The sequence below is a fragment of the Pan troglodytes genome, chromosome 13 (genome assembly GCF_028858775.2).
Source record: "Pan troglodytes isolate AG18354 chromosome 13, NHGRI_mPanTro3-v2.0_pri, whole genome shotgun sequence".
NCBI lineage: Eukaryota > Metazoa > Chordata > Mammalia > Primates > Hominidae > Pan > Pan troglodytes.
Window position 1 is genome coordinate 120,827,838 of NC_072411.2, and position 27,713 is coordinate 120,855,550.

The 27,713-nt window shown below is 41.0% G+C and overlaps 1 protein-coding gene and 1 non-coding gene across 3 annotated transcripts; one reads left to right on the forward strand and one right to left on the reverse strand.

The window, feature by feature from the left end:
• The first annotated feature begins 36 nt into the window (after nt 1–36).
• CNOT9 (CCR4-NOT transcription complex subunit 9) lies at nt 37–27,525 on the forward strand. 2 transcript variants are annotated; one of them, XM_009444267.5, is made up of 8 exons: nt 37–170; nt 11,763–11,942; nt 14,121–14,236; nt 15,725–15,834; nt 18,705–18,814; nt 23,402–23,500; nt 23,714–23,805; nt 24,626–27,525. In XM_009444267.5, the coding sequence occupies exons 1-8, from the start codon at nt 147–149 to the stop codon at nt 24,669–24,671; spliced, it is 777 nt and encodes a 258-aa protein (XP_009442542.1). In that variant the 5' UTR covers nt 37–146; the 3' UTR covers nt 24,672–27,525.
• LOC112208434 (U6 spliceosomal RNA) lies at nt 20,323–20,429 on the reverse strand. Its single transcript, XR_002942919.1, has one exon. It is a non-coding gene; the product is annotated as a U6 spliceosomal RNA (small nuclear RNA).
• Nucleotides 27,526–27,713: the final 188 nt, after the last annotated feature.

The window sequence follows — 27,713 nt, forward strand, 5'->3', positions numbered from 1 at the left end:
GAGGTCAGAGGGCCGCGAAGTGGGCGGAGCGAGACGGAGTCGGATGGCGGCTACGGCGGCTCATTATTTTCCGCTGCAGGGGTGCTGAAGCGGGGACCCGGGTCGGACGCGTCCGGCTGTGGAAGAGAGCGGCGGCCGCTCACAACATGCACAGCCTGGCGACGGCTGCGGTGAGTGGCTGGGCCCCCAGGCTTGGAACCAGAATCCTTTCTCAGACCCACGTTTCGGCCTTCTCTCCTAATTCCCGGTGTCGGGTCCCTAGTCTGATTTTTTTCTGCCCTCAATCTCCAAGGCCCCGGTTCCCCTCCTCGGCACGCTTTGGTTGTGGTGGAGCCGGCCCCTATTTCCTTGCCGGACGCCTCTCGCGGCCTTCAGCGCGACCCATCGCGTTCTTTGCGGGCGCCGGGGCCTGGTCCCGCGCCCGTAGCAGGCCATTCACTGATTTATTGCGCTGATCAACAGTTTCAGGACGCCAGTTGTGTTCTGGGGGCCGGCGTCGATGAGGGGAATTCCATGGTCAATCTGACGCGGCCCCTGCTCTTAGAACTCACCACGTCGCAGCGGGAAGGAAATGGCTTCTAGTTCAAACCACTTGCTTTATTTATGGAAAACCTGAGGCCCGGAAAAGTGCATAATTTTTGCATCTGACTTAGGTTCTCTGCGTTTAAAACTTTTCCTCGACACATCTCGTTTTACCCGCGTGATCTTTTAACAAAAAAGAAAGATAGTGTAATTCAGCTATCCGAAGTAATCCTATTTCTCTTGGCATTTAAATAAAATCTAGACTCCTTGCCATAGCCTGCACGGCCCTGTATGATGTGGTACTTAACCCACGTTTATAATCTCGTTTTATGTCTCTTGCTCCTAAAGCTTCAGCTACTCTGGCCACCTAACCCTCTGCAACGCGCTTTTTTTTCTCCAAGATGCACTTTGTGGTCTCTATGCCTGGAGTGAATGTTCTTCTTATCCCTCCTCCTTTACATACACAGCATGAGTGTAATTGGTACCTCTTCCTTGAACTCTCCTTCCTCTCCTTAAACTGTTTATCCAAATCCATCTTTCTTCAGGTCTCTGCCTAAATCGGTCTCAGAGTGGCCTTCCCTGACTATCCTCTTCAAATTAGTTCCGCAGCCTCTAATTTTAGTAGAGTACCCTTTACAGCCCTGATCCCCGTGTAATTATTGTATTCGTTTATTTGTTGTCTGTCTCCTTGAGGGCAGGGACAGGGATCATGTGAGCCCTGTTGACGTGGTTTCCCCGGCGCCAGGACAGTTCCTAGTACAAGATTAAAGACTCAGATACTTTGCTGCATGAAAGAATATTGAAGGGAAGGTGACCACTGAAAGAACATTGCCATGATGGGGAAAGGAGATCATTTGATTTGAGCATACCTTCCTGAAGACCAATTCTGCTTTTTCTGTTTAACCAAAGGGAAATGATTTAAGGAAAGTAATGTACTGAAATTGTATTATCAGGCAAAATGACGTAATTACTAAATAAAGCACCAAAAATTGCCATACGTTTAAGTACAAAAAGTGAAAAATTGAGCCAAGTATGACTAAGCTATAGAAAACTGCTTTTTGAGATTTGATCTCCATTGTCAGTTCCAGTGCTGTTGGTATCTCTGCCTCCTTTCATACTGTTTCTAAGTGTTTGTAACTATTCAATGTAGAGAGTATCTTTTATATCTCAATTAGGTCATTGCAATTCCCCTAGCTTTTTAGTTCCTTCTCCCAAATTATATAGTAACATGGGGAAAAGCAAGTTGAAAGATGAGTGTGCTGCTATTAGGGGAAAGACAGGTTAAATAAGGGAAATTATTCTAAGGTTGACTTGTCCATCTCTCAAAATCTGATTATGTCTTCTCCAGAATTTTATCTTCGATACTGAGCCACTCTTTTCCCTGTGCCTTCCCAAACTCTGTAGCTATTCCTTTTATTTTCAATTGCTCCCTAATGCATCTTTTAAACAACCATTAAAGCTGTGGTACATTACTTATAATAAGTACTCCATACATGTTTCTTCACGTTTTCAGTGCCTTACATTAATTTTAAAATTTGAACTTTTAGATGCACTTTCACTTAGGATGTTTGGACCTCGTAGCAGCTCTGACAAATTCCTTCGTACCACTCATTCACTAGGTTATATTTAGCTAGTGAGGAAACTAAAACGTAAAAAGTTGAGCCACCTCATTCTCAATTCTTCATGCCTTCCGTTGGAGCAAACTGCATTATTCTGATGTGGGTAAAGGGACAGTAATGATGCATATCACTCACTGGAATTTGAGAAGCATAATTAATGCATGCAACAGTGCCCAGAATAATCAAAGCCACTTGAGAAGATGCTTACTTTCTGCTGAACAATGAAAGTGTATATCTGTGACTTTATTTATCTCTTTTTTAAAATTGTAGGTAAATCATCATTTCAGCTAGGGAGATAACAAAGTACTGCCAAATGAGAATGTAAGCTGGGTGGTGTGTGCCCATAGTCCCAGCTACTTGGGAGGCTAAGGAGGGAGGATCACTTCACCCCAGGAGTTCCAGGCTACTGTGTGCTATGAAGGCACCTGTGAATGGCCACTGGACTCCAGCTTGAGCAACATAGCAAGACTTTGTCTATTAAGAGAGAGAGAGAATGTAGTCACATGTAAATGCAGGATATTATTCACTAGAAGGAAAAATTAAGATAGTATGGGAAGTATCTTAAATTTTGACTCTTGAGTAGTCGTATGCTAGAAATGTTTAGTGTAGTAGGCTTTTGTGATTCTTTTTTTTTTTTTTGAGATGGAGTTTTGCTCTTGTTGCCCAGGCTGGTGTGCAATAGCGAGATCTCAGCTCACAGCAACCTCCTCCTCCTGGGTTCAAGCAATTCTCCTGCCTCAACCTCCCAAGTAGCTGGGATTACAGGCATTAGCCACGACGCCTGGCTAATTTTTTTTTTTTTTTTTTTTGGTATTTTTAGTAGAGATGGGGTTTCTTCATGTTGGTCAGCCTGGTCTCGAACTCCTGACCTCAGGTGATCTGTCCGCCTCAGCCCCCAAAGTGCTGGGATTACAGGCATGAGCCACTGCGCCCGACCTTGCTGTTGTCATTCTTGATGGAATACATCCTAACATCTTCATATATTCATTACCGCTACCAATGAGCATAATTTCTTTTTTTCTCTCCTCTAATAAATAAGGACAGAAGTACCACACAGGATTATTCTAAAGATTAAGTAAGAATAACAAAATGCGGCCGAGTACTGTGGCTCATGCCTGTAATCCCAGCACTTTGGGAGGCCAAGGTGGATAGATCACCTGAGGTCAGGAGTTCGAGACCAGCCTGGCCAACGTGGTGAAACCTCGTCTCTACTAAAAATACAAAAATTAGCTGGGCATGGTGGCGGGCGCCTGTAATCCCAGCTACTCAGGAGGCTGAGGCAGGAGAATCACTTGAACCCAGGATGTGGAGGTTGCAGTGAGCCAAAATCGTGCCATTGCACTTCAGCCTGGGAGACAAGAGCAAGATTCCATCTTTAAAAAAAAATGAAAGAAAGAAAGAATAACAAAATGCTCAGTGGTTGGCTAGATTCACTCACTGATATGTGACTTGTTCCCAGACTTCAGCTTTGGGAATTTAATTCCCAAATTAAAGGCTCACACACCTATAATCCCAGCACTTTGGGAGGCCAAGGCAGGAGGATCACTTGAGGCCGGGAGTTCAAGACCAGCCTTGGCAACACAGTAGGAACCTATCTCTACAAAAAATGTTCAAAAATTTTCCAGGCTGCAGTGAGCCATGATCATGCTACCGCACTTCAGCTTAGGCGACATAGTGAGACCCTGTCTCAAAGGAAAAAAAAAAACTACAAATCTTTGCATGCCATAGGTGTTCTGTAATGGATGTTATGCTTGTGAAACAACCGGAGGTAAGCCTTTAGAGGATGTGTTTTTGTTTTGTTTTGTTTTTAATTTCCCACTGATTTCCACTGACAATTCTAGCATCCCTAAACACTTGTCTTTCTCTCACTTTCCGCCTAACCAGCAGCATCATTAGTTATTTTACATCTTTTTATTGAAGCCGTCATGGACTCCCAGATGCCTTCCTTTTTGGCAAGTAGAAAGAACACTGCACTCTAAAGGATTTAATTCACTTTCTCCTCCCGAGTCTCCTGATGAAGCTTTAGGCAAATTGCCTAACTTATCTTTCCTTATTCACTTTCATTTTTTAAAAGTTATTTTGAAAAAATACATTCTGGGCCGGGCATGGTGGCTCATGCCTGTAATCCCAGCACTTTGGGAGGCCGAGGCAGGTGGATCATAAGGTCAGGAGTTCGAGACCAGCCTGGCCAACGTAGTGAAACCCCGTCTCTGCTAAAAATAGAAAAATTAGCCTGGCATCATGGCATGCACTTGTAATCCCAGCTACTTGGGAGGCTGAGGCAGGACAATCGCTTGAACCTGGGAGGCGCAGGTTATAGTGAGCTGAGATTGTGCCATTGCACTCCAGCCTGGGCAACAAGAGCGAAACTCCATCTTAAAAAAAAAAAAAAGATACATTCTGGCTCTTATAAAATTATGAAGGTAAGCTAATTTAGTACTTCCAGCACTATTAGAAAGTTCATTTTCTTGGAATACCATGCTGACACCCAAATCCACGTGTTGATCTCCAGACTTGGGAAAATAATCTCTATTTCAGACTGATTCCATTCTTTATGTATTGGCAGGAAGATAAACAGCTATTTTGGCCCTTAAACATAAAGTTACATTGATAATTTGGCTATTTTCTGTTTAAGAAACCATCAGCATCAATTTTTTAGTTTACTCAGAGAAGGAAATCATTTTCTTTACCATTTATAGATAAATGTCATGTTTTATTTAAAATAATTTATAAACATCTTTATACTTTTCACATTATGTGTTAAAATCTTTCAGAAATAGAAGACCAACTTAAACTGTCAGTACCCTGTGTGACACTTGGAGTTAACCATTGGTAACTTACTTTGGTAAATATCTTACCTGTATGTTAAGCTTTCTTGGGGAAAAAAGGTGTCATTTGAAATACATTTTCCATATACAAATCATTAAACAGAAAAGGAGGGAGAGTTACCACCTAAATTTTGATAATATGAAAGTTTTTTAACACACTTATTAAAAGAACAGGACTGTTGACTTTATTTTTTTATTTTATTTTATGTTTTTGAGACAGGATCTCGCTTTGTTACCCAGGCTGGAGTGCAGTGGTGTGATCTTGGCTCACCGCAACCTCCACCTTCTGGGTTCAGTCGATTCTCCCACCTCAGCCTCTCGAGTAGCTGGGATTACAGGCACATGACACCACACCAGGCTAATTTTTGTATTTTTAGTAGGGGCAGGGTTTCACTGTGTTGAAACTCCTGACCTCAAGTGATCCACCAGCCTCAGCCTCCCAAAGTGCTGGGATTACAGGTGTGAGCCTGTCTCTGTGCCTGGCCAGGACTGTTGACTTTAGCAGGTTACAATTAATAATCTACGGTAATGTACTATAGAGCTTTTTTCTATTCTTGGAAGTGTTAAGGATAACTCATAATCTAAATCAGATTTCTCATGATGATTCTATGTGTCCAGGTATGTAATTGAGCTCACTGTGTATCCAAATCCAGCTGTTAATGAGTTCTGTGCTAAGGGAATATTAAATTTAAGAAAGTTTTGTTGGGTTCTTAAGAGTAATTTCTTCAACTTGGAGGAGTATTTGTGCTTTCTATCCTTGAGACCAGATAGAACTCATCGATTCTAGAGAGAAGTAGAGTTTCAGTCTCATTCTGCTGTACACTGGCTGTGTGACCTTGAGCACGTTAAACCTCTATTAACCTGTTTCCTCTTAGAATTTTGAGAATAAAATGATGTAATCCACAGTGCCTGACACATGGTATGCTCAATAAATATTACTGCATATTAATAATTTCTGGAAAAGGCAGACCTAATCTATAGTAGCAGAAAACACCCATGATTGCCTCAGGCTGAGTATGGGGTTTACTGAAAAGGGCATTAAAGAACTTTTTGGGGTGAATGGATCTATATCTTCATTATGGTAGCAGTTACTTAGGTGTATAAATTTCTCAAAAATCTATTGAAGCGTACACTTAAAATGAGTTCACTTTTATTGTATGCAAATTATACGTCAAAGTTTTTTTTTTTTTTAAAGAGCCTCTTAGATTAGACTCTCACAACTAAGAACTAAATAATTTCGAAGATTTTAGAGCTGCCTGAGACTGACAATTATTTAATATAGTTCCTTCACTTTAACAATGAGAAAATTGAGGTTTGGAAAGTTAAATGACTTATCCTAGGTCACACAATTCTAGAAAGAGCAAAACTGGATTTTGAAGTCACTTCAGGCTCCCACGCCAGTGTGTGTTCCAATTATATACACATGTAGTTCCTTGCAAATTGAGGTCTTTCCTGTTCTTCAATTTGATAAACAGATTCTTAATCCTGGGTACATGGATACATTGCAGGAACTCTGTGAACTCCCTAAAATTATGTATAGGTTTTCGTGTTTTTGCAGTTGTGTATTTTTCTGAGTAAAAGATCCACAATTTTCTTTTTTCTTTTCTTTTTTCTTTTTTTTTTTTTTTTTTTTGAGACGAGTCTTGCTCTGTAGCTCAGGCTGGAGTACAGTGGCTCAGGCTGGAGTACAGTGGTGCAATCTCCACTCACTGCAAGCTCCGCTTCCCGGGTTCATGCCATTCTGCCTCAGCCTCCCAAGTAGCTGGGACTACAGGTGCCTGCCACCACACCTGGCTAATTTTTTTGTAGTTTTAGTAGAGATGGGATTTCACCATGTTAGCCAGGATGGTCTCACACTCCTGACCTTGTGATCCTCCCACCTCGGCCTCCCAAAGTGCTGGGATTACAGGCGTGAGCCACCGTGCCGGACTTCATTTGATTCTTAAAGGGTCTGGGCCTCAAAAAATGTCAACCTCTGCTCTCTTGGTTGGTATCCTGCAATTATTATTAATGCTTCAAATAAGGTAATCTCCAGTAGGGAAGTCATAGATTAATTTGCTTGCCTGTCAGTGAGCAATGTGTGCTACTAGATTGAGTCCCATATCAGCCACAGCCTTAGAAATATATTAGTAAATTAAAAATTCAAAGAGTTGTAGCATCTGAACTAGGAATTATTAGAGGTGATCGTTACAGAGTGGCATGAGGAGTAAATCTGCCTGTTGTCTGCCCATGGTTTCATCGATTGTTAAATGAGGTTAATAACCACCATGTTGTGATCATTCAATGAAACCATGTTTTTAAAAAAAGGAAGTACAACAGAACTAACTCTTCCCTCACCTGCCGTACCCCTTCTTCTACTGCCCACCTCCTTTTAAAAAGATGTCAATTACAGATTCTTTTTGTGAAAGATGGGCCTAAATAACTCTTGGGATATGGAAGGAGAGTAAGATACATTTTGAGTTTTGGTGTTTTATTTAGGAATGTCCAAAATATTTTATCAATCATATGGTTATATAAATTAATATATAACTCAAAATATAAGAATATTTCCTTTTTATTCTCCAAAACAATGAAATTCCTATATGTGTGTTACAAAATTGCTTGTTATATGTCCGTGTGTGTGTTGGTGGTTCTCACTAAGTAAATTATGCCCCATCTGATCCATAATGTGACACAGGGAACTATGTGAAACTATTGTACTGACTTCTCTCTGAAAACAATACCTATTAAGTGCTTTGTAATCTCAATAAGTAGAGAATTTCTCCTAACATCAATGCCACTGTTCATAGTACTGAGTGTTCTTTCAGATTTTGTTGAACTACCACCAATAACATTTTACTTTTTGTCTGAGATTTTTATGTATTAACTATATTGTCTAGGTCAAAGAATATAATTTATTAGGAAGTCATTTTTAGGCTGAGCACAGTCGCTTACACCTGCAATTCCAGCACTTTGGGAAGCTAAGGCAGGCAGATCACTTCAGGTCAGGAGTTTGAGATCAGCCTGGCCAACGTGGGGAGGTCCCATCTCTGCTAAAAATACAAAAATTAGCTGGGCATGTGGCATATGCCTGTAGTCCCAGCTACCAGGGAGGCTGAGGCAGAAGAATCGCTTGAACCTGGGAGGCGGAGGTTGCAGTAAGCTGAGATCACACCACTGCACTCCAGCCTGGGAGACAGAGTGAGGCTCCATCTCAAAAAAAAAAAAAAAAAAAAAGTCATCTTTAGATCAGATTTTGTCTTTCAGGCAGATGAGAAGCAGCATTAGCAAAGCGGTTAAAAGTGTGGGCTCTGTTGCTAGAACACCTGGGTACAAATCCTAGCTTGCCATTTAAATTTTAAATAACTTCTCTGTGCCTCAGATTTTCCTTATCTATAAAATGAGAGTGCTGGTAAATATAAGTATTTAGGACAGTGCCTGGCAGAGTAAGCACTGTATGTTTTAAGCTCTCATTTTTATTTTTAAAAAATTGTATTCATCCCATGACAAGTGGGTATTCAGTTGGTGTAACTTACTGCTGTTATTAAATTGGGGGTGAAATGCAATAGGGATGATGAAAAGGAGGATCCCCACCCTAGATATTTCCTGGCACCAAACTGCCCTCCTTTTGGCTAGAATGACAGCAGAACCCATAACACCAAGCTAGTGCCCATGGGGGCCACATTACCACCCACCTGACATGGTTCTAGCTCTCTTAGAATCAAAATCACATGGAGGCTGCAGCCCCCACAAATAATCTCACAAATTGGAGTATTGCTAGCAGCAGGTGTCCATGGCTTTAGGAACCCATGTACGCACCAGGCATTGGCCTTTCAGAGTGCCCACACCACTGCCAGCAGGGCCATCTTCTCTGTGGGCATCAGGCCAGCTCCAGAAAGAGAATATGTAGGGATGGGGCCTGGTGTTCAGGAGGCATGGTATGCAAACCAGTGGTTACCAGGGCAAGATGGGGTACAAGGTGCCAACTGCAAGTCACACACTGGCTCTAGTAGGGGTGACGGAGTTTACTGATGGTGGTATCTGTATGACAAGACTTTGGGGAAGGTCAGCTGGAATGGGTACTGATTAATCAGGAAAGGTACTATATTGCCAGACCAGTATCTGTGAGGCCCCCTTTAGTTACTGGATTGTGGGGTCATCCAAGAGACTGGGCAGGAAACCTAACGCTAAAATTTTATCCTGTGTTTCTGCTGAGCGTCTAAGGTGATGTAATATTCTAAATAAACACATACCCTATCTTCAGGTAGGAATTACATTTCCAAAAATAGTTTTTAAGTTGAGGGCCTGTTTGTGGCTGCCTAGAAAGGGCAAGTGCCTGAACAACACTGCTTTTGCTGTTGGGAAAGGAGGAAAAAAGCTACCATATTCCTTCTATCATATTGTTGCTTTAAGAGCCTATGATTGATTCCTTGAGGACCATCCCTGAAGGGAGTTACAAAACAGCTTTTAGCAGATTACTGTAAGGCACTTAAAGCTTAAGCTGCATTGTATTTCAGTCTATTTAGCAGAACACCTTGTGATTCTTTCTGTCAGGCTAGTGAAATAGTAAAAATAAAGCTAAAAACTTATAATGAAGCTTCCATTTTTAAAAGGCCATTATTCAGATTGGGTAGAGTAAATTTGAATCCACCTCAAAGTCTATTTTATGCTTCTGATCTTCAACAAAGGCAGTTCTTTGTGTTCTTTGTCTTTACATCTGTACAATGGGTAGGTCATCATTCTGTCAAGCTAAGATCTTTTGGGAACTTGTAAGTACTGTGAGAAACTGTGTAATATAGTTCAAAAAAGTACGGGAATATGCAACTTCATACCTTCATACCTGGTTAAATTGAGTGAGTTAATTCCTCTGAACATTAGTGATCTCATCTGCAAGTGTAGATAGCCTTCCCCCCTCCGCCTCCCGCTCCTTCTTTTATTTCTCATGGTTGGGGGCAATTACCTGAGAACATATTGGGCATAGAGATGGAAATCACCAGGAATTTGTTAGCAGTTTAGAGCTTAGGGGTAGCAATTATCATTTTTCTAGTTTCCCATCTTGTTTTCCAGATAAGAATAATTAAGGAACTTAACCAAGGTCACAAACATATTTGATGACTATAGAGAATTATAAAATATTCAAATTTGGGGGGAATATTGTGATTCTTTAGCATAATAATGAAAGCATGCCCTATTAAGTATGTATTTCCTACATGAGTAAGTAATGAATGGTTCTCAAAGGGATGTAGTTAGAGAATATACTGAAGAATCATTAAGAGGGAGAGCTTTTCCAAATTACAGGTTTTCTGCTCAGTTGAGGGGGGATGTCAGAATCACTGGGGAGGGACCAGTATTGGGAAGGCATAATTTTTTTTCCTCTCAAAAACTATGATATGCATATGGTTTTTTAAAAAAAGTTTATGCAAAAGGTTTTAGTGTAAACAATGAAAAGTAAGTCTCCCTGTAAATCCCCAACCTTAGAGGTAACTACAGTTAACAGTTTTTTATGTGTCCTTCTAGAAATGTTATATGTAAATGTGTAAGAATGTATATGTATTTTTTATTTTTATATGTGTGTATATTAATGGAAACATTTTATATGCTTCTGTAACCCTTTTATTGTTTTTACTTAGTATCAATATATATTCAGTATATAGAGAGCTGCTTCTTTTTTTAAAGGACTACATAGTATCACATTATAAAGCTGCACCAATATTTAACCAGTCTCTTAGTGAGAGATACTTGTTTGTTTTCTGCATTTTTGTTTTTGAGACAGAGTCTCACACTGTCACCCAGGCTGGAGTGCAGTGGCGCGATCTCGGCTCACTGCAACCTCCGCCTCCTGGGTTCACACCATTCTCCTGCCTCAGCCTCCAGAGTAGCTGGGACTACAGGCGCCTGCCACCACGCCCAGCTAATTTTTTGTATTTTTAGTAGAGACACCAGTTTCACCGTGTTAGCCAGGATGGTCTCAATCTCCTGACCTCGTGATCCACCTGCCTTGGCCTCCCAAAGTGCTGGGATTACAGGCGTGAGCCACCACGCCTGGCCCAGTTTTCTGCATTTATTTATTTGTTTGTTTGTTTGTTTATTGAGACAGAGTCTCACTCTGTCGCCCAAGCTGGAGTGCAATGGTGCAATCTCAGCTCACTATAACTTCCACCTCCCATGCTCAAGCGATTCTAGTGCCTCAGCCTCCTGAGTAGCTGGGACTACAGGCATGCACCACCACACCTGGCTTTTTTTTTTTTTTTTTTCTCTGTTGCCCAGGCTGGAGTGCAGTGGCGCTATCTCGGGTCACTGCAACCTCCACCTCCCAAGTTCAAGCAATTCTCCTGTCTCAGCCTCCTGAGTAGCTGGGATTACAGGCGCCCATCACCACACCCAGCTAAATTTTGTATTTTTAGTAGAGACAGGGTTTCGCCATGTTGGCCAGGCTGGTCTCAAACTCCTGACCTCAAGTGACCCACCCAACATGGCCTCCCACAGCGCTGGGATTACAGGGGTGTGCCACCGCGCCCGGCCAGTTTTCTGCTTTTAAAACAGTGCAACAGTAAACATCCTGGTATGTCTTTAGCACAGCCCAATTATACCTACAGGATAAATTCCTAAACATGGAATTATCAAAGGGTATGTGTGCATTTTAGATTTTCATCAGTAACTACCAAAGAGATTGAATAGTTGACATCAAATGTATGTATTTAGAAACGCTCCCCTGGTATTCATGAAAAATACATTTCCTCTAAAACTCTGTTGCAGGGTAAGACTTGGTTTGACTCTAATAAACTGATATTTACTTTCTTGTCTTCATCTGAAGCCTGTGCCTACTACACTGGCACAAGTGGATAGAGAAAAGATCTATCAGTGGATCAATGAGCTGTCCAGTCCTGAGACTAGGGAAAATGCTTTGCTGGAGCTAAGTAAGAAGCGAGAATCTGTTCCTGACCTTGCACCCATGCTGTGGCATTCATTTGGTACTATTGCAGCACTTTTACAGGTGGGTTCATGTCCATGATTGGCAGTTCAGTTTTCATTACACTTGTATATTTCTTTACCTTTGCCCAAATGATTTGAAGACTTTAGGAGGATGATTCTTTAAAAAACTGCGTTTGTAAGAATCTGTTTTAGAAAGGTCTGAGGTATTTGTTAAAATGCAGATTCTTGGATCCTTACCCAAGAGATTCAATTTAGTCAGTCTGAGGTGGGCCCTATAATCTATATTTTAATAAGCACTTTCACCTCCCCCAGGTGATTGTGATGCAGGTGATCTAAGAACTACGCTTTGACAAACACCGCTTTAGGAGTACTGTAAGATAAATCTACATGACGGGGAGGAAGGTGGAAAGTAGAGTATAAGGACCACAAGGTACAATATATTCTATGGAAAAGAAATGGTTTTTTGGGTTTTTTTGTTTGTTTTTCTTTTTTTTTTTCTTTTTGAGACGGAATCTCGCTCTGTCGCCCAGACTGGAGTGCAACGGTGCAATCCCGGCTCACTGCAACCTCTGCCTCCCGGGTTCAAGTGGTTCTCCTGCCTCAGCCTCCTGAGTAGCTGGGATTACAGGCCTGCATCACCATGCCTGGCTTTTTTTTTTTAATTTTTAGTAGATACGGAGTTTCACCATGTTGGTCAGGCTGATCTTGAACTCCTGACCTCGTGATCCACCCACCTCGGCCTCCCAAAATGTTGGGATTACAGGCATGAGCCACCATGCCTGGCCTGGAAAGGAAATGTTGAAGGTATAACAGCTGTAGTGTTAAAGGTGGGTACACTTGTACATTAAAGAATAGATAACTGAAGTTCAGTTCAAACCAGAATGGTCACTGGTGGCTAATTAACTGATATGGTACAATAACAATACCAAAATACCTAGGTAGTGGCATGATCATCCATTAAAGTATTGCCCCAAATTCCTAACAATTAGATTAACTTTTCAACTCTTAAGTAAATTCACATTCCATCTCTATTGCATTTAGCCAAGAAACTGATCTTTGTTATGGGAACGTTTTTCTATGTAAAAGTTTTACAAATAATGTAAATGGAAAATTGTAGCCAGGTGCAGTGGCTCATGCTTGTAATCCCAGCAGTTTGGCAGACTGAGTTAGGAGGATTGCTTGAGCCCAGGAGTTTGAGACCAACCTGGGCAACATGGCGAAACACCATTTCTACAAAAAATACAAAAATTAGCCAGGCTTGGTACACTCCTGTAATCCCAGCTACTTGGGAAGCTGAAGTAGGAGGATCAATTGAGCCCAGGAGGTGGAGGCTGCAGTGAGCCATGATCATGCCACTGCACTCTGCCTGGATGACAGAGTGAGACCCTGTCTCAAAAAAAAAGAAAAAAAATGTAAATGGAATTGTATTGAGTAAATCATTACTTTTTGACAGATAGTGCATATATTCACTGCTGTTTATACATATCCCCACCCATTGATTCATGTCCTTACCATGTTACTACCTAACCAAATTCAAACTTCTTTATGAGTCACCGTGGTTGACTTAACACTTTCTGGCCAGTGATCTCATCACTGTAACTTAAAGCAGGATGCTAGCAAAATTATAAAAATTTGAGTATCCCTCAACTGATAGCCTCAGTAGCTGGCGAATATAAGAGGAAGTGTAGATGACTACATTTGCCTCCACAGAAATCTTCCTAGGCTGGGCGCAGTGGCTCACGCCTGTAATCCCAGCACTTTGGGAGGCCGAGACAGGCAGATCACGAGGTCAGCAGATCGAGACCATCCTGGCTAACACGGTGAAACCCCATCTCTACTAAAAATACAAAAAATTAGCTGGGCGTGGTGGCAGGCGCCTGTAGTCCCAGCTACTCTGGAGGCTGAGGCAGGAGAATGGTGTGAACCCGGGAGGCAGAGCTTGCAGTGAGTCAAGATCGCGCCACTGCACTCCAGCCCAGGTAACAGAGCGAGACTCCGTCTCAAAAAAAAAAAATCTTCCTAGAGACAAATGTAGAAATATCTTAGCTAGTCTCAGCCAAGTAAGTTTGTGATGAAAGGATATGAGCATTATTTCTGCTCCCTCTTTGATGACTGAGTTCTTAAAAGATGCACAGAATTAAGAGCTATTTTATTTGCCTTTTTTTTTTTTTGCTTTATTACCATGGGAATTAATTTTTAGTTATTCCTTATTCATCTGATGCTGATTTCCATTTTTTAGGAAATTGTAAATATTTATCCATCTATCAACCCACCCACCTTGACAGCACACCAGTCTAACAGAGTTTGCAATGCTCTGGCATTACTGCAGTGTGTAGCATCACATCCAGAAACCAGGTAAATGCTTTGGGTGAGTCACTTGGGGGAGATATACATTGAATATGGTCCTAAACGTTCTCTGAATAATAAAAGGAAGGGCATGGAGGAGAGAGAGAGAGAGCATTTGTGTGTGTGTGTGTCTCTCTCTCTCTCTCTCTCTCTCTCTCTCTCTCTCTCTCTCCTGGTCTTCCGGATTCTTATTTACTTTTACCCAATGAACTTTAAAGAAACAGTGTTCACATTACAGGAAAGGTATCAGGCATACAGCTACTTCTCACTCCCTGACCTGTTATTGACACTATGTCATCTGTGAGGCATAGTGCATGGCATATAAGAGGAGTTTAGTAATTATTTTTCCAGCACTTTTCCCACACTGAACCCAGATTTGACTTCAGAATCCTTCTTAACATAGCATTCTGGGCGGCCTCTATAATAGACGAGAATTGGCATGTAAGTTAAAATATTTTTGCCACCTGTCATATCTAAAAAATTAAGAAAAGGGAAATCCTGTTCAGGAATCTACTTTGTGGGCTTTTATGGCCCCAAAGGCACTTAATAGTCATCTTATTAAAGCCTTTCCTCTTTGTCAAGTTTCCTTATGAAATATGTATGCTAGGTTGGCACTGACCTTACACAGCTTTAGAGAAATTACTAAGAAAATTACTTTTAAGCACTTAACAAAAACACAAGAGTACTTTGAGTGTTAAAAATCTTGGACGTTGGCTCTTCTACAAGGTGTAACTATAAATAATATAAAATAATAGACTGATTTACATATTAGTTGCCTGACTAAACTGTTTTCAGAATGGTTTGTGTATCTGAAATGCCCTAACAAAAAAAGAAGAATGTGCTTATTAAAGTATAGCAGGTAAGCCTGATAATGGCTGCTTTGTTTTGTTGTCTTGGTTTGTAAGGTTTATTCGACTGCACCTGTGAATACTATTATTCAGTCATAGGTGAGGGAGGTAATCTAGGACAATCTCTTGGACACTTAATAGCATTTTGTGGTCTATTTTTTAAAATCCACAATTGGATATTTTAAGTTAATCAGTTTGTAAGGTACTTTCTGCTGATTACAGGGAAAATCATGTGTTTTCTTAACCACTGTGATCTGGACTAGGGTTTTCAGCTTTGGCACCATTACCATTTGGGGCTGGATGAATCTTTGTGATGGAAAGGAGAGGGCAGGAGAGGACTGTCCTGTGCATTGTAGGATGTTTAATGGCATCTCTGGCCTCTTCCCACTGGATGCCAATAGTGCTTCATAATCCTGAGTTGTGACAATCAAAGATGTCTCCAGACATTGCCACATGTCCTCCAGGGGGCAAAATTTTACCCCATTTGAGAACCATTGGTTGAGACTAATGACCAGTAACATTGTTTTCCTAAGGATTCCTTGCTCTGACAATGTTAAGGCCTTACAGAATTAACCACCTAGAAATTTGAAAGTTCAGGATCCTTAGAAATCAACCCTGGGCTGTGAATGTAATTATTGTTTTCTTCCAGGTCAGCGTTTCTCGCAGCACACATCCCACTTTTTTTGTACCCCTTTTTGCACACTGTCAGCAAAACACGTCCCTTTGAGTATCTTCGGCTCACCAGCCTTGGAGTTATTGGTAAGTTATTAGAATTGTTTTGCAAGCCTGAAATACTCACAGTAGTAGTCTAAGTTGGGTGTTTTGTCTTGCCGGTTATGATTTTTGTACACCAGTCATTCATTTTTGTCTTTGAGGTTGTCTCATTCACTAATCAATAAGTATCAGGAACATGATGACTCCTATCAAGCACTCTTCTAAGTGTTGTTAATAAGACTTTGAGATCCAACATTTGGGATTAAATTCAGCATATATGTGGAAACATTTGCTGGAATTGTAGGGAGAGTAAAGCATAAGAACTTGATTCAATATATAAAGAGTATTATTAAAGGAATAAGAGTTTAAATTTGGGACTTCTCCTCTTCCCTTCTCTCTTCTCTTCTTTTCTTTTCTTTTCTTTCTGATAGGGTCTTGCTGTGTTACCCAGGCTGGAATTGAACTCCTAGGCTCAAGTGATCCTCCTGCCTCAGCCTCCCAAGTAATAGGGACCATGGGCACAGGCACACACCACTGTCTTTTTTTGTTTGTTTGTCTTACTTCTAATACCGGAATGCTTCGTATATCTGAAATGCCCTAAGAATATGCATGTCAAATACACTAAGCATTCTGAAAACCTGTAATTCTCCCATAACTCCAGGAATATGAATCTGTCAGTTCACCTAGTTAAATTTTTTCATCTACTTTTTTTTTAGTCTCTACTAAAAAAATAATGCAAAAATCAGCCGAGCGTGGTGGCATGTGCCTGTAGTCCCAGCTGCTGGGGAGGCTGAGGCAGGAGAATCACTTGAACCTGGGAGGTGGAGATGCAGTGATTGCAGTGAGCCAAGATCACGCCACTGCACTCCAGCCTGGGCAGCAGAGGGAGACTCAAAAAAAAAAAAAAATTAAATTTCCATGTACTAGCAATGAACAATAGGAAATTTATTTTTTATTTTATTTATTTATTTATTTTTTTTGAGACAAGGTCTTGCTCTGTTGCCCACTCTTGAGTGCAGTGACATGATCATGGCTCACTGCACCCTCAAACTCCTGGGATCACACAAATCCACCCACCTCAGCCTTGAGAAGCTGGAACCATAGGCACATGCCACCACACCTGGCTACATTTTTTTATTTTTTTGTAGACACAAGGTCTACTTTTTGTTGCCCAGGCTTGTCTCAAACTTCTGGGCTCAAGTGGTTCTCCCACCTTGGCCTCCCAAAGTGCTGGGATTACAGATGTGAGCCACTGCACCTAGCTGAAATTTTTTTAAACTGCCATTTATAACAGCACCGAAATGTGAAAATTTGGGTATAAATCTTTAAAAATATATGCATGATCTATAACTAAAAACTACAAAACTGATTTCTAATGAAATAAAATGCAGAGATAAACCATGTTCATTGATTGGTGTATCAATGATTCAGTATTGTTAAGTTGTTCATTCTCCCCAAACTGATCTATAGATTCAGAGGAATTCCAACAAAATCCCAGCAGCACTTTTTTTAGAAATTGGCAGGCTGACTGCTATGGACTGAATTGTGTCCTCCCCAAAATTTCATGCTTTGAAACCCTACCCCCTCATGTCATGGTATTTGGAGATGGGACCTTTGAAAGATAATTAGGTTTAGATGAGGACATGGCCCTCATGAGGTTAGTATTCTTCTAAGAAGAGACACCAAAGAGCTTGTTCTCCCTCATTGGCTCTCTGCCATGTGAGGACATAGTGAGAAGCTGGCCATCTACAAGCCAGGAAGAGAGACTTTACAAGAACTATACCATACCATGCTGGCACCCTGATCTCAGCTTTTTTTTTTTTTTTTTTTTTTGTGAGACAGATTCTTGCTCTGTTGCCCAGGCTAGAGTGCAGTGGCATAATTTTGGCTCACTGCACCCTCCGCCTCCTGGGTTCTAGCAATTCTTCTGCCTCAGCATCCCGAGTAGCTGGGACTACAGGTGCATGCCACCACACCCAGCTAATTTTTGTATTTTTAATAGAGACAGGGTTTCACGATGTTGGCCAGGCTGGTCTTGGAACTCCTGACCTCAGGTGATCCAGCTGCCTCAGCCTCCCAAAGTGCTGTGATTACAGGTGTGAGCCACTGTGCCCAGCCTGATCTCAGACTTTCAGCTGCTAGAACTATGAGACAATAAATTTCAGTTGTTTAAGCCACCAGTCTATGGTATTTTGTTATGGCAGCCTTCTAATAGACTGATCCTAAGATTTATATGGAAAGCCAAAGGAACTAGAATATCCAAACATTTCTTTAAAAGAACAAAGTTGGAAGACATATACTACCTGAGTTCCACACCTACTGGAAAACTATAGTAGTCAAGGCAATGTAATACTGGAGAAAAGAAAGATTTACAGACCATTGGAGCAGAATGAAGAGTCCAGAAATAGACCCACACATATATGGTCAGTTGATTTTTGACAAAGGTACAAAGACAATTTAGTGCAGAAAGCTTTTTTTTTTAGAGAGAGTCTGTCACCCAGACTAGAGTGCAGTGGTGCGATCTCAGCTCACTGTAACCTGTACAGGTTCAATTGATTCTCCTGCCTCAGCTTCCCGAGTAGCTGGGATTACAGGAGCCTGCCACCATGCCTTGCTAATTTTTGTATTTTTAGTAGAGACGGGGTTTCACCATGTTGGCCAGGCTGATCTTGAACTCCTGACCTCAAGTGATCTGCCCGCCTCGGCCTCCCAAAGTGCTGGGATTACAGGTGTGAGCTACTGCGCCGCCCTCTTCCTTTTTTTTTTTTAATACGAGTGTGAATCTGATTCCTTTAACAAACCCCAGTTTGTGTTCTGTTATTTAAGTTCACAACTCACTGGATAAACAGTTCGAAGTTAATGTTAACTGGAAACCCTAACTGTAAAATAATTTTGTTTGTCCTTATTTTCTTTAGGGGCCCTGGTGAAAACAGATGAACAAGAAGTAATCAACTTTTTATTGACAACAGAAATTATCCCTTTATGTTTGCGAATTATGGAATCTGGAAGTGAACTTTCTAAAACAGTATGTACTTTTAACTTAGATTTTACATTGTGTTGACTCTTAAGCTGCTTCCTTATGGTCCTGGGATCATTTTCTCTCTTCAAGCTTTTGAAATTTGTATGAATATTTTCTATTTTGAATAAAAATTATTATGAAACAATTATTGAAAAACCCAAACCATTCAGAAGAAAATCAAGTTAAACACTAAATTTCTTTTCTCCAAACCCACATCTCACTCCACAGGTAAATTCTAAGTATATTATTACGGTTTCATTTTTTTAATTTTAAAATTTCAATCCTGCTCCTTCTATAACCGGGCTTTTTTAAAATACATAATCAATTATATGTACTTGAGCTTCTGCTTACTATGTACTTTAACCATGAATGACAACATGACAAGGTACAGAATTCTTACTCATTGTACAGAATCCTTACCTCATTGTTCTGTCTCAGACCTCTATTGCCATAGTCCTTTTGTCTTCTAACATTGAATATTGCAGAGAAGTCTCAGGGTCAGCCTAATTCTTTCCTTTTTTAGGTGAACTTACTTTTTTGTGTGGTTACGTACAAGTGTCTTTTATTATTTTTAAAGTTCATTTGATAATCATATATCTTTTTTTTTTTTTTTTTCTCTGAGATGGAGTCTTGCTGTGTCACCCAGGCTGGAGTGCAGTGGTGTAATCTCAGCTCATTGCAACCTCCGCCTCCCGGGTTCAAGCAGTTCTCCTGCCTCAGCCTCCCAAGTAGCTGGGACTACAGGCGTGTGCCACCATGCCCAGCTAATATTTGTATTTTTAGTAGAAATGGGGTTTCACTATATTAACCAGGCTGGTGTTGAACTCCTGACCTCAGGTGATCCGTCCGCCTCAGCCTCCCAAAGTGCTGGGTTTACAGTCATGAGCCACTCCACCCGGCCTTTTTTTTTTTTTTGAGATGGAGTGATGTAATCTCAGCTCGCTGCAACCTCCACCTATCAGGTTCAAGCAATTCTTCTGCCTCAGCCTCCCACGTAGCTGGGACTACAGGCACACACCACCACTCCCGGCTAATTTTTTTTTTTTTTGTATTTTTAGTAGAGATTGGGTTTTGTCATGTTGGACAGGCTGGTCTTGAACTCCTGACCTCAGATGATCCGCCCACCTCGGCCTCCCAAAGTGCTGGTATTACAGGTGTGAGCCACCTCACCCAGCCTCAATTTTTTTCTGAAAGAGCATATTACTTGTGTCTTTTTTGTTGATTTGTATATTTTTCTCTTTTATTCGTTCAAGTCTCTTGGTTCAACATCAGTTATGCTCTATTATCTGTCTTTCATATTTTTTCTCTAATCACTTTCAATTTTTAAATTTCATATTATTTGATTTTTTTCAAGGTTACTTTTCCGTACTGCTGACTATTTTGGGTAGTATTCAACCTCTGCTCTAAAATTTGCCTTGTCACATTAAATTACTTTTTTAGTCTAACAAATATTTTATTCTTGAGTTGGGTGTAAGCAGGTATAATGATTTTTTTGGCTTTTTACTTTTAAAAATATATATATGGAATGCTTCATGAATTTGTGTATTATCTTCGCACAGGGGCCACACTAATCTTCTCTGTGTTGTTCCAATTTTAGTACATGTGCTGTCTAAGTGAGCACTGGTTTTTAAATTTTTAATTAAATTATTTATTTATTTAGAGACAGGATCTCTGTCTGTCACCCAGGCTGGAGTAGAGAGGCATGGCTCACTGCCGCCTCGACCTCCTAGGTTCAGTTGATCCTCCCACCTCAGCTTCACAAGTAGCTGGGACCACATGCCTGCTCCACCACACTCAGCTAATTATTTTTATTTTTTGTAAAGACAGGATCTCCCTATGTTGCCTGGGCTACTCTTGAACTCCTGGGCTCAAAGGATCTTCCTGCCTTCTGCCGTAGTACTAGGAGTACAAGCATGAGCCACTGTGCCTGAACAATTTATTGTTTTTAAAGAGACAAGGTTTCACTATGTTGCCCAGGCTGGAATGCAGTGGCTATTCACAGCCATGATAATGGCACACTATAGCCTTGAACTCCGGGGCTCAAGCAGTCTTCCCACTTCCCTCTCTGGAGTAGGTAGCTTTGATACTGGTACACATCCCTATACCTGGCTATTTTTAAGCTTTTTATTTTAAATATTCAATATATGGATGACTGTCAAAGGCATTGTTGAGCAAAAGAAGCCAGACACATGGGAATTCATACTGTATGTTGATTATGTGAAGTTTAAGAACAAGCAAAGCCAATTACTGGCAATAAGTTGGATTCGTGGTTAGCTCTGAGGAAAGAACATTGACTGGGGAAAGGTACAAGGGAATGCTGGAATCCTGAGTTGGTAGAAATATTGCTTTTTTCTGTTGTTGTTTTTTGTTTTTGAGACAGTCTCACTCTGTCACCCAGGCTGGAGTGAAGTGGAGTGATCTCGGCTCATTGCAACCTCCGCCTCCTGGGTTCAAGCAATTCTCATGCCTCAGCCTCCTGAGTAGTTGGAACTACAGGCACACACCATCATACCCAGCTAATTTTTTGTATTTTTAGTAGAGATGGAGTTTCGCCATGTAGCCCATGCTAGTCTTGAACTCCTAAGCTCAGGCAATCTGCCTGCCTCCACCTCCCAAATATTCTGTATTTTATACAATATTTTGTATTTTAATCTGGTTATAGTACATAATGTGTACATAGGTAAAAATTCAAGGTACACTTAAGATTAGTGCACTTAACACACTTTACTGTGTATAAGTTTATATTAGGTTCCTATATAACCTGCTGCTATAACAAATTACCACAAGCTAGAAGGGTAGTGGCTTAAAACAATGGAAGTTTACTGTTTTATAGTTTTGGAAGTCACAAGTTCTAAATGAGTTTCACCAATCTAAAGTCAATGTATCAGGAGGGTCATGCTTTCTCTGGAGGATATAGAGGAGAGTCTTTTTCTTGCCTTTTCTGGCTTCTAGAACTGCATTTCTTGCATTCCCTGGATTATGGCCCCCTCCCTCTTCAGATCCAGCGATGTGGCATGTTCAGATCTCTTTCTGCTTGTCACATTGCTTTCTCCTTTGTGGTAAAATCTCTCCCTACATCTCTCTTGTTGTTGTTGTTGTTGTTGTTTTGTTTGTTTGTTTGTTTGTTTTAAGAGATGGGGTTTTCTCTGTCGCCCAGGCTGGAGTGCAGTGGCATGATCATAACTCACTGCATCCTTGAACTCCTGGCCTCAAGCAGTCCTCCCACCTTGGCCTCCCAAAGTGCTGAGATTACCAGCATGGGTCACTTTGCCTGGCCTTCTCTACATCGCTTTTAAGGACACTTCGTTATTACATTTAAGGCCTACTTGGATAAACAGGGATAATCCCCCATCTCAAGATCCTTAACTTAATCACGTCTGCAAAGTCCCATTTTTCATTTAAGGTAACATTTGCAGAGTTTGGTGATTAGGGCCTGGATATCTTTGAGAGCCATTATTCAGCCTACTACAGTGTTATAACCCCAATAAAATAGTAAAATAATTCCACAGTTCATTTTGATGAGCAGCCAAGAAAGAGTATCATTATCTTGATTGTCTAATTTAAATTAAACTAATATTTTAATATCTCTTTTATGTAAGAGCTAATGAGCTCAAGTTGAGGGAAAAATTGAGGCCACATATAAGCTTCACAGCCAGGATATGTTTTATTACTGTTAGATAATCTTCAAAGAGAAGCTTAAAAATCTTATTTCTTCAAGATCTTTTAAGAACAAAAAAGGCCTTATCTCAGCCGAGTGCAGTGGCTCACGCCTGTAATCCCAGCACTTTGGTAGGCCAAGGCAGGTGGATCACGAGGTCAGGGAATTCAAGCCCAGCCTAGCCAAGACGGTGAAACCCCGTCTCTACTAAAAATACCAAAATTAGCCAGGCATGGTGGCAGGAGCCTGTAATCCTAGCTACTCGGGAGGCTGAGGCAGGAGAATCAGTTGAACCAGGGTGGCAGAGGTTGCAGTGAGCTGAGATGGAGCCACTGCACTCCAGTCTGGGCGACAGAATGAGACTCCATCTAAAAAAAAAAAAAAAAGAAAAGAAAAAAGAAAGAAAGGCCTTACTTCATCTGGAAGAGAGGAGGCATAGCTGAATAAATCATCTTGGCCTATAGAAAAGAGAAGAGCCTTAGATATTCAAATGAGGCTTGGATCTCAGCTCTGCCACAGTAACTTTGTCACTTGGGACCTTAACCTGGTGCATTATTGATTAACAGTTATACCGGGCACATAGTAGGTACTCTGTAAATGAGAAGGTCTCTGAGTTTTTAAGAATTTGATAATTACACAGAACCTACCCTTGTATGTAAAGTGAGAATAATAATGGTACCTACCTCATTGATTTATTATAAAAATAAGATAAGCATGTAAAGCCTCTAGAAAAAAAAACTGGTACAAAGTAATGTTCAACATGGTAATATTTATTATTCTTTGTACTATACATATATGATAAAGTTGTACATAATATACAAGGATCCCTGCTTGCTCAGTTTTCTGACTGATAGTCATGCCTGGGAAAATGAGTAGAAAATGAGAAGATTAAATCTGAGCAACTTTATAAACTCTTCGATTTTGTTTTGCTTCAGGTTGCCACATTCATCCTCCAGAAGATCTTGTTAGATGACACTGGTTTGGCTTATATATGTCAGACGTATGAGCGTTTCTCCCATGTTGCCATGATCTTGGTGAGTTCTTTCATCTATCCCCTTTACAACTACTTCTCATCACAAAGCTTAATCTCTTTATAACTGGCATTGAACAACTTCAGTCCTCTGACTAGAACTAACAATTTTGGAACCTTTTATGATTCTTGGACTATCTGATCTCTGATGTCAATTAGAATTTGTTTGTGTTTTGTGTGTTTTTTCCAACCCCTCCCCTTATTTTGGGGGAAACAGGGTAAGATGGTCCTGCAGCTATCCAAAGAGCCTTCTGCCCGTCTGCTGAAGCATGTAGTGAGATGTTACCTTCGACTTTCAGATAACCCCAGGTAAACATTTATAGGATGTATAGGACTTTAGGGAAATACTCTGCTGAACAGTTTCCTAATCTCATGGCATAGCTCCTGTGTCTTTAGGACAGGGAAGTGGGGATATAACTGCATTTAGTTTGTCTGAGACAGAACTTAGATTCTTTTTAAAATCTGAAATGCTGAATTTTAGTAGCCATCAGTTTCATCTTCTCACTGTAACTCTCCATCCTACTGTGAAATTCCAGAGAGTCTAGGCGATTCCAAAGGAAACCTTATGATGCATTACTCCTGTTGTTTGAATTTTCTGTTGCTACTCTACGTGGTCAGAAAGAGAAGTATATTTTCAAAGATCTCTTAAAAAGGAACACAGCCCAGAGGGCTCTTGAATTCTATTTCCAATTCTGTCCTTGATTCCTATAAGTTTCTTGAGCTAATTATTTTATCTGCTTATGTTCATAATCTTTCTGCCAGAAATCATACACTGTAGATATAATGCATTTTAGAAATGTTTGACCTTTTGCTTTGTAAATCCATAATTCATGCTGAAAGCAACTTGCTCATATTCTGCTAAACCACGTAATGGAGCAATTTCTGTGTTCCTGGGAAGAGAGCTAGCTTGATTTGATTTAATGTGAACTCAGTCTCCTGCCACTGAGTTTATTCAAGCCCTACCTGTTTGTTGACCATTTTATCCTGTTCTTCAGTGGTTCTTGTTTCACTAAAGTTTAAAAATGTGTTTATTTAAAATTCTACTTGTACAAAGAAAACTAGTCTGAGTGCAAAAACTATAACTTTGTTTAAAATAGCTCTACACATAGTTAACATTTACCTTTTTTAGGTTTTCAGATTTGACTTTCTGCTGGTCATCTTTTCAAAGAAAATGAAACGTTTAAAAGTTCATCTGACAATACTGCTACCATAGTTTTGTTTTCACTGCTCATCTCTTATTAAGGTTTTTAACCATAAAACTGAAGCAATTTCTGTAAAGACACAAATTGATAACTTAGTATAGAATTAAAATTCATTAAGTTATCATAAGTTTGATGATATCCTTGTTAATGTACTGATTTTTGAATTATTTTATTTGCCATAATCCATATATTTCTAACATGAGTATTTTGACAGTATTTAATAAATCAGAAAGCTGTTTGAATGGAAGTAAACTATTGAACCTTTTAATTTTGCTTTTTCATGAAATTCTACATTGGGGCATCATTCAGAAAATATTTGTGGATACAGATTTTGGAGATCTCTAAGCCTATGCCTAATATAGCTTTAGAGAATTTTAATGGCTTCTTAAGGAGCCATAGATTCACAGTATTCTAAATATTTATGTCTAAGAAGGGGGCTCTTCCCTGTCCACAAAATGTGGGTTTATTTGTTGGTCTCCCTGGTTGGTTTGTTTGTTTCTGATGTAGGGCACGTGAAGCACTCAGACAGTGCCTCCCTGACCAGCTGAAAGACACAACCTTCGCCCAGGTGCTAAAAGATGACACCACCACGAAACGCTGGCTTGCACAACTGGTGAAGAACCTGCAAGAGGGCCAGGTCACCGATCCCCGGGGTATCCCCCTGCCCCCTCAGTGATCCTTCCCTGTTCCCTCCCACTACTCCCCCAAGTTGGGGAAAGGAGGGGGAACCTACGAGAAAAAGAGCTCAGGTTTTATCACCGACTGGGAATAGACAACCTCAATGCTGAACCGCACTGGAGAAAAGGGGCAAGGTACCCCTGCTGAGGTGTATGGGCTGCCATCTCAGGCTGTCTTGAGGACCTGGGCTCCCTCTGCTACTCCCAGGATATGGGCTCCTGACACAGCAGTCTGCCACCACAGCCCCAGGAGGGTGTCAACACCAGCAAATGCTGTATTTGCAGCATGTCCAAGATGACCCTTCTCCCCTACCTCTACCTAGCCACTGGCAGGGAGGGGAGACAGTGGTGATAGCAGCAGCACTCTAGGCATGGTGAACGCCTGGGACCAAGCCATGTGGCGTTTTTTATTTTGCCTTTCTGGAAGACTCAAGATGTGTCTCTTCATTCTCTCTCAGTATTTGTTTACTTTGGTTTTTTTGTTTTTAATCTCAGAGAGAGGTGTGTTTAGTGGGCACAAGCTGTAATATTCAGCAAAACTTTGTCGACTGGCACTGTTTACAAGTCTGTTAGCTGCATAAGCTCAATAAAAAGTTGGTCTGGGCATTACATCCCCTCTGGCAGGCCAATAGCTGCATCAAGCTGTTGGGAGAAATGGGAGGGCAGGGGAAAGATGTAAAGCCAGAGGACAGCAGGAACCCACCACCTGTTTCCCTTCCTTCTCCCATTCTACTCCCAGTCCGGAATGCCACGAGGACCTTAACCTTGTTTCTGGCTTTAGCTGCTAGTTTTCCCAAATCTCAGTGCTTTCCCTTTTTGAACTTCCCTTCTATTAAACTTAAAACAGACGTCTTAATTCATCAGGCTGTCTTGGAAGGGTATTGTATTGGGAGACAAGGGGCGGTGGTGGACCTCACCTTCAATCCAAGTTTTCAAAGATATTTTCTCGATAACTCTAAAAGGGAGGTGCTTGGGATTAAGGTGACAGTCCACTTGATTCTTTTCTTTGTTTTAGTGTGAATTTCAGCAGCTCCATCTGTCTTCATGATTGTATTTGAGCAGTATTAGCTGTATGAGTTAATTTTATTCAGATTGAAGATGGAGGGCTGGGTTCTGCTCACTCAGTCTTTTTTTTTTTTTTTTTTTTGACCATTCTCTTTTAGTCTATGGGAATTACAGGGTTGCCGCTAAAATATTCACTTGTTCATATCGTGTCAGAGATTTCCTCTTCTCTGGAGCTTAGGTGGCTCTTCACAATCCATAGGCTTGAATCTGCAACCTAGTATAAACTGCCTTGCTTTCCCCGGTCCTTTCCCCTGCTAGCACCTGCTTTCTCATCCCCATCTCCAATCAAAGATGGGATTGCTTAATCCAACTCTGGAGAGGGACCAAGTCTTTTCTGCCCGCATCTCACACAATTGAGGTGTCTGAACAAGCTTGGGGAGGGTCTATAAGGGGCAGGCTCAAAAAAAAAAAAAAAAAAACCCATTTGCAGAGGCAGTTTTGCCAACACAAGGGCTCTTTCAAGCCGACTTTCACAAAGAGAGCCGGACTTGTTCGTTGGCTTCTGTCTCTTTAGAGCCAAGAAAATAGTAATTAAGTGGCCTAGATATAGGAAGGGCAGAATAAGCACTTACTCCCCCTGCCTTCCAAGATGAAGAGGAGAAGCAGGCCAACCCTCAATAATTGCAAGCCTGAAGAGAAGTGATCTTAGAGAAAGCAGAGAACAGAATGGACTGGATAGACATCTTGACTCTATTCAGCCCGTAGTCTGTGATCTGGAGAGTCCAGTTAAGGTAACCCAGATTTTTGACAACCGCCTTCCTGCTGAGCCAAAGTTTTCTCATTACCCCTCCACTGGGGAAGCAGCTGAGGCCCAGGGCCTTGCTCCCTGGGAAATTCTCTTCTCTCCATCTTTCGGTGCATTGGCCATGTTACTGTGCCAAAGTGTCTTAATTCTTGTCCCATCTATTCTCAGCTGGCCTTGGAACCCACATAGGAGTTGGTGGGGGAGGGGTGGAATGGGTATTCATTGTAGCTGATCCTGGTGTGTGTATTATATAAAGAGACCCCTCCCCTTATTTTGTGTTTTCCATCCCTCTCCCTTAACAGGATTGAAATAAAACATGCTTCTGTTTTTGTAAAAATAATTTTTCCTTTACACTGGAGATTTTATTCTATCAGTATATGGGTAACTAGGCACTTTGGTCAGGTGATCCTTGTCATGCCTGCTTCTCCCCTCTGTCTACCTACACAACACACACACACACACACACACACACAGCCCTGCCAAGATGGCAGTAGTGGTTCTTTTGTGAACATGTTTTTTGGGGAGACT